This window comes from Vanessa cardui, chromosome 30, assembly GCF_905220365.1.
Source record: "Vanessa cardui chromosome 30, ilVanCard2.1, whole genome shotgun sequence".
Classification (NCBI taxonomy): domain Eukaryota; kingdom Metazoa; phylum Arthropoda; class Insecta; order Lepidoptera; family Nymphalidae; genus Vanessa; species Vanessa cardui.
Window position 1 is genome coordinate 2,177,704 of NC_061152.1, and position 13,949 is coordinate 2,191,652.

A 13,949-nucleotide genomic window follows, 5' to 3' on the forward strand; every position below is an offset into this window, starting at 1 on the left:
GTAATTGTTTTATTTTTATTTAAAACATTTGTCACAGCATTATGTTCCCTACAATAAATATTTACCATCAACTTCAAACATTGTAATAAATACAATAGTTAATTTTGGTATAGGTTGGCGGACGAGCATATGGGTAACCTAATGGTAAGTGGTCACCATCTCCCATAGACAATGACGCTGTAAGAAATATTAAGTATTCCTTACATCGTCAATGCGCCACCAACCTTGGGAACTAAGATGTTATGTCCCTTGTGCCTGTAGTTACTGTTCTCTCACCCTTCAAACTGAGTACTGTTATTTGGCGGTAGAATAACTGATGAGTGGGTGGTACCTACCCAGATGGGCTTGCACAGAGCCATACCACCAAGTATTATAATTTATAAAATTGTGAGGGTAGGGCAGAGGAATAGATGTTTCTCACACTAAGAAGTCGGAAAGAATAAACAGTTATAATAGCATAAGTCGTTAATATGTCTTTACTATTTGTTTTTTTATTAAAGAAATGGATATAATCAATCAAAAATAAATCGTTCTTTTATCTGTGTTACTGTAACTGAATGCTAAAACTGTCCATACAATTATATAATTATAAATATGATTTTTAAATTTCAGTAAGAGATATTTACTCATTTGCCGAAAGCTTTATTAATGTATGATATTCATTAAGAATTTGTGATAAATTGCGTTTTGTATGTCGACGAAACTGTTATTATGGCATTTTTTTTTAATTTAATGTTTTTGGTGGGATCTCATTTATTTTTTGTAAGTGTATTTCTTTCTTTTTTTTTTAGATGACATCATAATTTATTGGACTTCAGCTACTGCTTTGCTTAGAACCCATTCTCTATCTCTATCTCTTTTGTTTCTTCTCTGAAGCTTCGTTACGTCTAAAGTAGACAATTCTGGGCGGTATATACTTCGGAGTCGATTATATTCAGCTATTGCTGTCTCCTGAACCCGAGCGCGCATACAATATTTATCGCAATACAATGGAGTTATAAATGTATTAATTGAAATAAGTATGGGCTTTATGTATTAAATGGCATTAATTATAGTCTATGTATTACACTTATATTATTATTTTCTATTCTATGTATGTATTCATCCAATTGAATACTTAAATAAAGAACAAAGTTAACAATGCAGACAAAATCCATACTCAATGTTTTTGCCAAACCGCAAATATAAAATTGTTTTCTAAGGTTTATTATTTTTTAATGTTTTTATAATTTTTCCTTTATATGTGGCTAATGACCTATCTTGGTGCAAAATTTGAAGTTTCTAAGTCTGCTAGAAGTACCTTAGATTTTTGATGAACGGTCAGTGAGTGACAAAATCCTGTAACTTTGATCGACCGTAAAGTCTAAAGTATTAATTCAAGCTTGTTTTAAGCTTGTTCTAATACCTACTATTATTCACGATATAGGGGTAGCGAAACAGCCGCGAATCGCTTCGAGAATCGCTTAACAACAAAGGTGCACTTTTTTATTAATCCATCGTCCGAGTTTAAATCCAAGATGTCTGGCAACACTGTATAATAATTAATATAGTCTGTGGCCTGTGCATGTTCAGTTCAGTTACCATATTTTGTATTTTCATTTGATATTTGTTTTTTCGTTTCGTTTAACACTAACAGTATAAAAAAGAAAAGTTTTATTTTATTTGCGTGATACAAGAGGTTGATAAATGTATTCCATTATTCTGAGGTATAGTGTTATGTATACAAATAGGTAGGTACGGTATACGTAGGCTAAATAATTTTTATAACAATGTTTATATTTAATGAAATTATTTCGTTCAAGTTTCTTTGCTTTTTAAACCGTTCTCAATAAACAATATATGGTTTGAATTGAGATTAGATGAACATATTTCGTATCTCAATCGAGATATATCGGTATATGAAATGTCTTTTGAAACTACCTGACATAAATTATTATCGTAAAGAATGTGTTTCATTTTCGAATTTATTTGAGTTGATATAAGTCTGAACATTAATGCTTGACATTATAATCACGGTAGGTCTACCAAATAAAGCTTACATTTTGCTGAAATATTACATATTAATTTTTTAATTTTTATACTACGAGAGTATTTACTTATAATACCGAAATTCTATGTATTAAATAACTATTATGCTGATAAACTTTGATTAACGAGTGTTCCTAACTTTAAAGTACTTTAATGATCTCCTAAATCATCAAATTAATCAATGATATTTGCATGTAATAGAAATAAATGGAGTTAACTGTTAGTATATAATTTTATTTCTTAGAATGTATTTTTTAACAAATATAGTTACAAATTGTTCTAATAAATTCTTAGGCAGCCTCTAAATGTCTTGTAAGGTTTAAACATAAAATAAAATTTAATCATAAAATGTTCTTCAAAACCGCAATACTACTTTTCGACTAGTGCTAATGACTTTATTTTTGTGTTTGTCCCCTTAATATATTATATGTTTGTATATTGTCACCACTCTCTTTACTATTTGGTACAATACATATTCTTTTTTCATTTTCGTAATCATACAATTGTCTATATTATGGGAAATTATCAGATCGAGTCCACATTTATATTTTGATAGATTTTGTTATTCAGTGATGTGAGTCATATTTGTGTGCCAAAATCAAAAATCAAAATACACTTTATTCAAGTAGGCCTTTACAAGCACTTTTGAATCGTCATTTTACAATCGAGTGAAGCTACCACCGGTTCTGAAAGTAGATTCTACCAACAAGGATAGGCAAGGAACACAGTAGTTACTCTTTTTCAACATTTAAAAAATACAAAATCATGTTAGGTAATACATTTATTTAAATTAATATATCTTGCTTGGATGTCAACAGGTATTATTTACTCCTCACTTTTTGACATCTGTAAAATCTTGTATCGAATAATATGCTTATTCTACCAATGTATTTTTTACAAATGATTTTATTTACGAAATGCAGTCTAGTATATAACCTGTTCTCTTCGACATCTTAATGAAGTAGAGGCTTTGTCAAGAATTTAATTTGTTATAACAATTATTAATTTCAAAAATTTTAAGGTAGGGTGAATGCGCCAATTATCAGCACTTTAAGAATGTATTGAAATTAAATCCTGTTTATAACATTAAAAAATAGAATTTTGCTTTTGATGTTGAGTTTTCTTGATTCAGTATTAATAAATAGCTGACTTTTAATTTAAAAAATGTTTTTATTCATTTATATTTTATTTGCATAGTAGACATCTTAAAAAATAAGCCTTTCACACTTTATTAGCACCATCATCACATTATAGCATAGAGTGAACCAAATGGTTATGAAAAAGGGTAGGGTAATATAGATTAAAAAACATTGTATTCAGGTTTTCTCTTTTTTACTTTTTTTATTCAGGTTTTCTTTTTTTTTTAGGTTTTTTTTTGTCTGCCAAAGTTTTAGAAAAGAAACAGTCACATAAAATAACTTTAGGTTTTATTAACTAATAGTCTTTCTCCAGTGGTGGATTTGCAGTCCTAGCCGCTCTAGGCCCCAGGCCATGTGCCGCCCCTTTCTCAGGCCAAACATTATAGACTATAATATACATCAGTAATGAATTTCTTCTTCCACTTTTAATGAAAAGAAAAATCTTTACTTCCACTTGTAATTGATTCAGAAAATTGGTTAACTAAAAGCAACCTTATAAAGCTACCGTCTTATTCATAAAAAAGTTTAAACCCTCAATAGCTAAAATGTGCTTTCCAATTGAAAACGCCTTTGTAGTAAAAGAAACAAAACATATTTTAACTAGAACAGTGTTATAATATTTTTATGAATAAGGCGGTTAGTTGATAATATTTTCCGAGGTTTTAGGGATGATTGGACATTTAAATAAAACATTTAAAACAGTTTTGTGCTTTGTTTTTAATAACATACATGTTTTACAATGTGTTACAAAACTCGTCTGCACTTAAGCGCAGCGAAATCATTAATTAAATCTTCGCAATCCAATTTGCTTAAAAAAACAGCTTCTATGTTAAGCAAAGCAAGATCGTTTAACCTTTGCTCCGTCATTGTTGTGCGTAAATAGTTTTTAACTCCGCGCAAACATGAAAACGATCTTTCTCCTGTACAGTTACTGGCGGGTGTACACACACACATACGAAGAGCAATATCCACGTTTGGGTAAATGGTTTGAATACCTTCGGTTCGTAACCATTTCGACAGACTGACTGCACTCTTTCGCTCCTCATTTTTTATGCTGCAGTGAAAACGAAAATGAAGACATTCTTCTGTTAAATTGTCTTCTAAGTCAGTAGAATAAATCATTTGCAATGCCTTGGCCTTATCTTCGACTTCTGAGATGCTTAGATTCGTCAGGTTGGTAATAAAGTAAAATTTATAAGCATCCGGCGTCTTTTCAGTTCTTCTGATAATGTATCAATGACTACCAAAAACGTTTTCGTTTTCACCTGTATTTGTCTCGTCAGGAAGCAGCTTACGCTTTCGATTGCGTCGAAAATCTTTTTCATATTCCTGTACGAAGGACAGTTTTTTGGCTTTATTTTCGAATTCATCGAAATTCTCTCTTGTTTCGCCAACAAAATGTATTAAAGCGTCGTACAGTTCTATGACAATGGTAGGTAATGTCAATTTCCACACTCTGAAGTTTTTTACTTGTGGCGTTAATGCGATCTAGTAAACATCCCCAAAAAACAGCCATGAGGGCAAAACGTTCCAGTTTTAAACGAATACCTCTTGCTTCGCATATAACGGTCCTCTTCTGTTGTGTGTCATTTTCGATGGTGACTAGCGCTTTATGGATTTCATTCCAGGATTCGCGGAAACTTTTACATGCATCTGCACGAGCTGACGGTGAAATGGGTTTGAAGGAGTTCCCAACGCTGAGTTGACGCTGCAAAGAAATTGTATAACTCTTGGAGTAGAGAAAAGAACGAACAAGCCGCTTGGCTGCTTTCACCTGCACATTCACCTACTAAATTAAGCGAGTGTGCTGAACAGGGAACATCGTCGACAAGGGGTGATATTTCCTTTATTTTAGTTTTTAGGCCGCTGTATATGCCTGACATGTTAGCTGCGTTGTCATATGATTGCCCGTGGCAGTTGGAAATGTCAATTCCCAATTCAATTAAAGTTGAGGTAACAGCATCTGTCATTTGTTGTGATTTGTGGCCTGTGTTTGGAATAAACTTGAGGAACCGTTCTACAGGTGATCCATTAGGCAGGACATATCTGATTACTTAAGTGAGCTGGTCTACGTGAGATATATCCGGTGTCGAGTCAATGATCAGAGAAAAATATTTTGCTGTTAATATTTTCATTACAATTGTCTTCAAAACTTTGTTTCCCATAAGTCGAATCAATTCTTCGCACTTTGTTGAAGAAAGATAACTCGTAAATCCTGAGCCTGGATTTCCATAACGTGTAATGTGTTTGGCTAAGAACGGATCGAATTCAGCGATAAGCTCTAAGGACATCAAATAATTTCCATTGTGGATTGATCCAAATTTTTCATCGTGTCCTCTGAAAGGCAAAACACGTGATGCAAGTGCTTTTACGCATGCAACTACTCTTTTCAGAATGTTTTTCCAGTAATTTATTTCTTCATCTAATTGCATTGTTAATGCGTGGTCAATGCGACCTAACATGTTACTTCGTTCTTTCATTTGCAGAACAGATAATTTGTTAGTAGGCGAATTCTCATGAGATGAAACTCGATGATATGAATTTTTCCAGTCATTGAAACCTTCTTTTTTGTCGAACTGACTCTCCCCGCCATTAAAAAGTAGACAAGGACCACAATAAACACATCCAGTACTTTTGGAATAAATTAGCCACTTTCGCGGAACTTTTTAGAAGCTGACGTTCGAATAAATGTCTCGACAACTTTCGCACTTTATCTTTGTAAATGCGCTCACTCTTAGGAAAATAATTTTGGATGTTTTGATTGGCTCCATTCTTACAAATGTGATCACGCGTGAACTTGTCGATTGTCCATTTAGCTGGATTGTCGCTGATTTCGTAGAGCTCCTTGTCCGGAGGACTGGGCTGCACTCCTACTCCATACTTTCGAAATTACACTGTTTATTATTCATAATTCGTGTTCAAAATGAGATCCCCTATTTCGTATACAAATACGCATTCTTTTTCTTAATTCACTTTTTACTACAACACTACTCAAGCTATGTCGAATAGAATTTGCAGCATTCATTCTTGTTTTGAGTTCTTCAATTGTTTCTACTGGTGAAACATCATAAACCAGGCTTTTCATATGCCCCCAGACATAATAGTCCATCGGAGTCAAATCTGGAATTCTCGCTGGCCATGGGATTGGTCCTCCTCTGCCAATCCATCTATTACGATAATTGCTGTCTAGCCACTGTCTAACGGACATTCGAAAGTGTGCGGGGCAACCATCATGCTGGAATATCATTCTCTGCCTAAGTTTCAGCGAAATATTTTCGAGTAACAACATGCAGCATTTCTCTAAGCAAGCTTTCATAACTTTCACCATTTAGGTTATCAGGTAGGAAATGTGGCCCAATAAGATTATCATTGATAATCCCCATCCAGACGTTTACCGAGAAACGTCTTTGAAAACCTTAATCAATCGCTTAATCGCTTTTTGTGAGGGTTTCCCTGTTCTTTTAGAGACCAATATCGAATATTGTGGTAGTTAGTAATACCATCTTTGTCAAACTTTGACTCGTCTGTCCATAAAATTTTCTCGAAAGATGGCATTTACCTCATTGCATTGGAGCCATAGACAGAAAACATGTGAGAATGAAGAAGCCTATGAACTCTGGATCGTCATATTTTAATTATAAAGAATATTTTTCTATCCACCTTATGGCGTGTACTGATGCAGACGGATTATTCACGAGTATCGATGTGGGTGATTATGGGAGGAATAGGCCAAGCATTAAATAATAATACTTTGAATATACCTACGCCACGGCCCTTGCCTGGTGAGGAAGAATTTGGACAGTCATTTCCTTATTATTTTGCAGCTGACGAAGGTTTTCCCTTGTCCACTTATATAATGCGACCGTATAATAGTAGATCTTTAAACAACAATCGCCGAATATTTAACTATCGACTATCCCGTGGACGAAATATTGTCGAGTGCGCCTTCGGTATGCTAGTGTCCAAATTTCGAATTTTTGAAACTCCAATTTCATGTTCAGTCGAGAAAGCAGTCAAAATTGTTGAAGCTGCTTGTGTTTTACATAACTTTATAAAAAAGAATGATCATATAATTTTAACTCCAACCGATGACGGAAATAATCCCACTACGAATAATATAAATCATGGGAGACCGAATAACGATGCTATAGAAAATCGAGAATATTTGTGTAAATACTTCTTAAGACCATATGAGCTGGTGTCATGGCAAAATAATTACACAGTGTAGCCCGATTTTAAAAGATAGGTACTTACCCTTTTCATTGAATTTTCACCAATCTTAGTCCAAATAATTTCAGTAATCCGTCTGTTACTATAATCATTGAGTGTATGATTGTATAATATAGGATTTTTTTCGACCTCTGCAATAAATTCAACGTAAAATTCAATGTTGTCTTTCATTTTTTCAAACCAACGCGACACAAAAAACGAACAGGTTCGATCTTGAATTATTGTAGCGCGGATGACGTCTCGCCACAAAGTGCGCCCGCTACAAATGTGTCCTCGGTGTGCGTGCTCGCGTAGGAATATATGGGGGCGTTAAATGTGTCGCATTTCAAATGTGGCGCGACAGTTGTGGAGAAACAATTGTATGCCTGGTGTGCGTCCTAGCTAACACTCCATTCCTTGAATGAGTCAATTTCTTCCTGAAGATGATGATTTTCTTAAAGTTTGTCTTGAAGTTTCCTGTCTAATTCTGCTAATTGTGTTTTCAGTTGAGAGTTTTTGTTTATAACTAGTTGTATTTCATCTTCACTATCTTCTCTTTCCTTCATAAGCTGCTCACGTTGTTGTTTCGATGCCTTTAATTCTAAATGGGTGTGTTTGAGTCTTGTTTCTAAGTCTCTAGATGTTGCTTTTCGAGTAAGGATTGTCGATGGCATCATTATGGTTAACTGTAATTGACAGTAATATTCTCAATTAATAACAAGTCTGGTTATGATTATTGAGGAAAATAGTTACAGACAATAGCACAAGGGAAAATAAACAATAAAAACAGGAGAATCAATTTATACAAAAGATAAAAAGAAGAAAGTTAAATAAGTTTAGATTAGGGGTCAGGAATGGTAAATAAAAATTTAAGATTGTACAAGATTATATAAGCAAAGTCTTAAGGATTTTTTTTTTGTTTTTTTTTCTTTTTCATTTTATTTTTTTTAAAAATTAACAACATTAAATGCTTAAATATATATATACAAATATGAACTAAAACTAGTTACTGTATAAATCTTGACCGCCTGGAATGATGGCAAGAATGCTAGCAGCATTTCCCCGTTGAATCCCAATTCCGATCCTCTGGGCAAAAAACGAACCAGCCCTCCTGTCACCAGTGGAGGCAATGAGGCGAGGTGTTATACTTTTGATGAAGCTTTTTGCACCACTACTCCAAGGGCCAAGCGTTTCGACAGCAAATGGAACAAAAAAGTAATTAGATATGATACACGAATATTTAGTTATTTTTTTGGCTTCAGCTTTTTCCGCAGCGGCACCGGCTCTTAACATTGTTTCTCGGATATGAGATGGGGCCAACGTGTCAACACATGTAGCTTCCCACACAAGGGCCCGACCTCGTTCCCAGGGAACCAATGTTAATCCATCAGGTCTCTTACCATCATCACGACTAATTCCACGAGGCTCAGTAAGAGCAGGAACGTCGATGGTGGCAAGAGCCCTTTTTATTATGTCATTAAGAGAACGGTGGCGGAAAAGCCTACCTGAACTCCTTGGGCAAGAGAGACCATGTAAACCGAAAGAGTCTACCTCCTTTCCACACGGGCATCTGTGTTCAGAACACAGAGGTGTTCCCAGTCGGAAACCAATCGATATGCGAAAACATAAAAGTGTCCCAAGATTTTTAGAGGGTAATGAATTCAACCAGTGACTAGACTCTTTAGATGATAACGCTAGAAGCCTGGCACGGTCTTGAGCACTTGTTAAATTTTGTGTCAAACTGTGTAGTGTAGCGTGAACCAATGAAGAATCCCAAAGTTTTTGTTTTGTAAGATGGTCACCATCAAAGATACTAACTACCCTTGGATTACTTATAATATTAAATTATTTATGAGACGTCGAGATGAAGCTCAAACTCAGGCAAGGTTGTCTAAAAATGATTCGCATGTAAATTACTATAAAGACCTAAAACGACAAGTGGTACAGGCAATGCACAGGGAGAAATCTGCTTATTTTAATTTTCATATTAATTCCAATATTAAAAACTCAGTTGAACTTTGGAAACACTTAAATAATATTATACATATAAAACAAAAACACAACCAAAATATACCAGAACATCTTAATGACCCGACAATGATAAATAACTTCTTCCTTAATGTGCCAAGTAGTAGGGATCACGTTTCAATAGCAACAATGAATTATTATGAATCGAACAAGTTTGGCACGGCTGTTTTTACATTATTACCGACTAACGAAGTCGAAATTTTACAAATACTTCGCTCGTTGAAGTCTAACGCCATAGGTGTGGATGGAATATCGTTGGACATGATTTTGTTGTCGTTACCATGTATTTTACCAGTTATAATTAAAATCTTAAATACATCAATCGTAACGGGCACATTTCCGAACCTTTGGCAGACTGCGATAGTTAAACCCATTCCCAAGAAGGAGAATGTTTGTGAACTCAAGGATCTACGACCTATTATCATTTTACCCTGCATATCCAAAATATTGGAAAGAATCGTATGTAACCAACTGACACGATTCTTAGAGAATAATAATGTTTTACCACTTGTGCAATCTGGATTTCGTAAACATCACAGCACCACTACTGCGCTACTGGATGTTACAGACAATGTTCTATGCGGCATGGACGTAGGCGAGGGAACGATTCTTGTTTTACTAGATTTTTCTCGTGCCTTTGATACCATTGATAGAGCTCTGTTCTTGTCCAAATTAAAATATTACGGATTCAGTTGTCAAACTATTAAATGGTTTGCAAGTTATTTAAGTAATCGCGAACAAATGGTTGAGGTAGTTAATGGAAACGGTTCCCGGGTGCTCTCAGACTGTAGCGCGGTTAATACAGGCGTTCCACAAGGCTCTATACTAGGACCGATTATCTTTGCGCTATATTGTGCCGACATTGTTAACAGCATTAAACACTGTAAATACCACATTTACGCTGATGATATACAAATTTATATATCGTTTAAGCCATCTGAAGCTAGCGTGGCTATTCAAAAGTTGAATGATGACTTGAGTTATATTACGCAATGGTCAGAATCTCATAATCTCGTACTGAATCCGGACAAAACTAAGTATATCATATTAGGAACGAAGAAACAAATCAATCTAATTGGTAACTTAAACCCTAACATACAAATTAAAGGAAAGAAAATCGAGCGCATGAAAGAAGCGCGAAACTTGGGTTTGTTGATCGATGAGGAATTGAGATTCGAAAAGCACACCATTAATATAGTTCGTAATTGCTTTTACAGATTAAAAGTATTGTATAGGATAAGAGATGTTCTTAGTAAAGACATGCGAATTAAACTTTGTGATAGCCTGGTATTGTCTAAACTTAATTATGCTGATGCCGTTCTAGGATCCAGACTGCTAGCTCGCTCAAAAAACCTAATACAACGAGTACAAAATGCATGTCTCAGGTATTGTTTCCACATTCCGCCTCGCGCACATGTATCCCCATACCTTAATACCGCACGGATGATTAAGATGGAATACCGAAGGCAATTACATCTTGCTACCCTCCTATTTGGCGTTATTCAAAATAAAGCACCTTTATCTATACAGTAAGTTGCGTTGGGCAAAAGAAAGTAACAAAATATATCCCACGAGGGCGTCGTCTTATATGCTTAGCGTGCCTCTTCATCGATCAGCAGCCTTTCGTGGTAGTTTCCGCTATGCAGCGACGAAGTGCTGGAACAATCTGCCGCCTCCCCTTCGGATCCTGGAAACCATTAATATATTTCGTTTTAGATACAAATCATATTTTCGTAATCTACAGCTTCAGTCATAATTTGTTTTTTATTATTATTATTATTTATTTATTTATTTTTACTCATATAAAGTTACATTTTTAAATATAAAATACAAACATATGTATTAAATATATTTAAAAATATAAAATACAGAGACCAACCAGTGGCGGGAACAGGGTCTAAGCCACCGGTGGTCAGGGCTCCGAAGAGAGGAACTTCCTCACAGTACGCGCCGTGCCGAGGAGTACTGCCTTCTGCATCAGGCCCTTGACCCAGCTGCCTAACGAGAGCCTCTTAAGATGTTGGTCGAGGCTCTTGGCCATTAGGCCATTCGCTGAAACAACTATCGGCACAATAACTGCTGTATCCACATCCCACATGTCGACAACCTCGTGAGCTAAGTCAAGATATTTTATTTGTTTATCCTTCTCAGCTTTCACGAGATTCTCGTCATGAGGGATGGTGATGTCAACAATTATCGTGCGGCGCTCTGACCGATCTATCACCACTATATCAGGCTTGTTGGCGACAACAGTCCTGTCAGTGATTATAGATCGGTCCCAGTACAGTGTGATATGACCATTCTCGAGAACTGGGTCGGGCACATACCTGTAGTACGGTACCTCTGATACCACAAGACCGTATCGAAGTGCAAGTTGTTGATGGATAATCTTGGCCACTTGATTATGTCTGTACAAATACTCTCCGTTAGCAAGACGAGAACAACCGGAAGTAATATGTCTAAGGCAGCGCTTCTTAACCTTTTACAGTTCACGGACCCCTGGGCAATCAAGCACAATTTCAAGGACCCCTTAATAATAAAAAAAAACATTAATAATTTTCTGAACATTTATTTTAGTATCTACTATATATATATTAAGAAAAGTACTTAGTTATACAAAAACGTTAGTGTGAAGGTTGGTGCTGCTTTTTTGCAACTAAGTTAGTGATGTTTGGGTTGATGTTGCTATTAAGTTGTAATCTCAAATCGGATTCCACATGCAATCTGTTTCTGTATTTATTTTTAGTATATACCAGAGCAGAGAATGCCTTTTCACAGAGGTATGTGGTTGAGAAAAGCAGCAAATGTTTCAGTGCTTCTTCTGATATTTCCTTATAATCTTTTTTTACATTCAACCAAAAACTTGACAAAGAGAATTCCTTGAAAGTTCGTTTCAAAGCTGAATCACAGGATATTTCGATTAATTGATTTTCCTGTACCGTTGTCAAGCCAATGATATCAGTAACGTCTGTGTTGAAAGGGTCTACTATCCAAGTTTTATTTTTGTCGGGTACTGGAAAATAATTCCGAAACGAAGACCTCAACGTGCGGAGGTGTTTAATCATTTCGTCTTGTACTTGTGTTGACAACGTTGCTTCACCAGAGGATTCCAAAAACGCTGCCAGTGTAGGAAAGTGATTATAGTTTTGTTTAATTGTACGATTAGTCCAAAGGTCAATCTTTTTTAGCATCGTTTCTATTTTATCTTCAACTTGGAAGATGTTGTTATCTCTCCCTTGCAGACCCAAGTTCAGCTCGTTAAGGGCATTAAAGATATCAGCTAAATATGCTGCCATTGAGAGCCATCCAAAGTCATTAAATTTATCAGCATGTTTATTAGCTCCGCCTACAGAATTTTTCAAAAAGAATATTCTTATCTCATCTCTCAGCTCAAAAACACGTGACACAACTTTGCCACGAGATAACCAACGTACTTCAGCATGCAATAACAACTGCTTGTGAATGCTTCCCATTTCTTCACAAATCATTCCGAAAATACGGGAATTTAGAGGCCTCGCTTTAATAAAATTCACTACCTGCACTATGTCATCTAACACTGTTTTTAATTTTTCTGGCATATTTTTAGCAGCTAATGCCTCTCTATGAATGCAGCAATGATGCCAGACAATAGATGGATTCATCTTCTTTACGCGCGCCTGAAGTCCTATTCGTGTACCGGTCATAGCTCGAGCACCATCGGTACTAACCGCCACACATTTATCCCACGGTATTTCATGAGTGGACATAAATTTGTTCAATACTTCAAAAATAGCTTCACCTGTAGTATGCGAAGGCAGAGGCATACAGAATAATAAATCCTCATTTATACCGTCGTTGTGTTCGTAACGAACATATGCAAGCAAGTTTGCATCATTGCTAATATCTGTGCTCTCATCTAATTGCAAAGCATAAAATGTGCTCGCTTTAACGTTCAAAATCAACTGCTCTTTAACATTTCCTGACATTTCATCAATTCTACTCTTCACTGTACTGTTTGATAACGATATTATGTCCAATTCCTTGGAAGCTTTGTCTCCCAACATAGCAGAAACCATAATTTTAGCGCACGGTAATATTAATTCTTCGGCGATGGTGTGAGGCTTACCACTTTTTGCAACTAACAAGGATACTTGGTAAGACGCTAATACAGCATTTTCGTTATTGATCCCAGTAGCAGTCTTCATCATTGTTTTTTTGCTTCGCTCTAATTCCGAAGCTTTAATTTGGAAAAAGGATTTAGATTTCTCACGAAGATCTTGGTGTTTTGTTTCTAAATGACGTCGGAGTTTGGCCGGTTTCATTGACTCATTCGACAAAACTTCGTAGCATATGACGCACTGAGGTCTTTCTTCGCCGTTTAAATTGGTACTTGTGAAACCGAAAGCTAAGTATTCGTTGCAAAACTTTCGACGTTTAACCTTTGAAGTCGAAGATTTTTCATTTGCTTCGTCTGAAGCGGAATCATTTGATTTTAACCAGCGTTTCATTGTCACAAATAGTCACAATCACTTTAAAAACGTAACGTAACGTCTCCAACGCAACACA

At 35.6% G+C, this 13,949-nt stretch overlaps 1 protein-coding gene across 1 annotated transcript; it reads right to left on the reverse strand.

Annotated features, from left to right (window-relative positions):
* Positions 1-12,028: 12,028 nt before the first annotated feature.
* Positions 12,029-13,891, reverse strand: LOC124542102 (zinc finger BED domain-containing protein 5-like). The gene has a single exon (XM_047120035.1). It carries the CDS (start codon positions 13,889-13,891, stop codon positions 12,029-12,031), a length of 1,863 nt encoding a protein of 620 aa, XP_046975991.1.
* Positions 13,892-13,949: the final 58 nt, after the last annotated feature.

Bases quoted from the DNA above. Each gene is read 5' to 3' on its own strand.
- LOC124542102 (XM_047120035.1), bottom strand. From the start codon at position 13,891: ATGAAACGCTGGTTAAAATCAAATGATTCCGCTTCAGACGAAGCAAAT.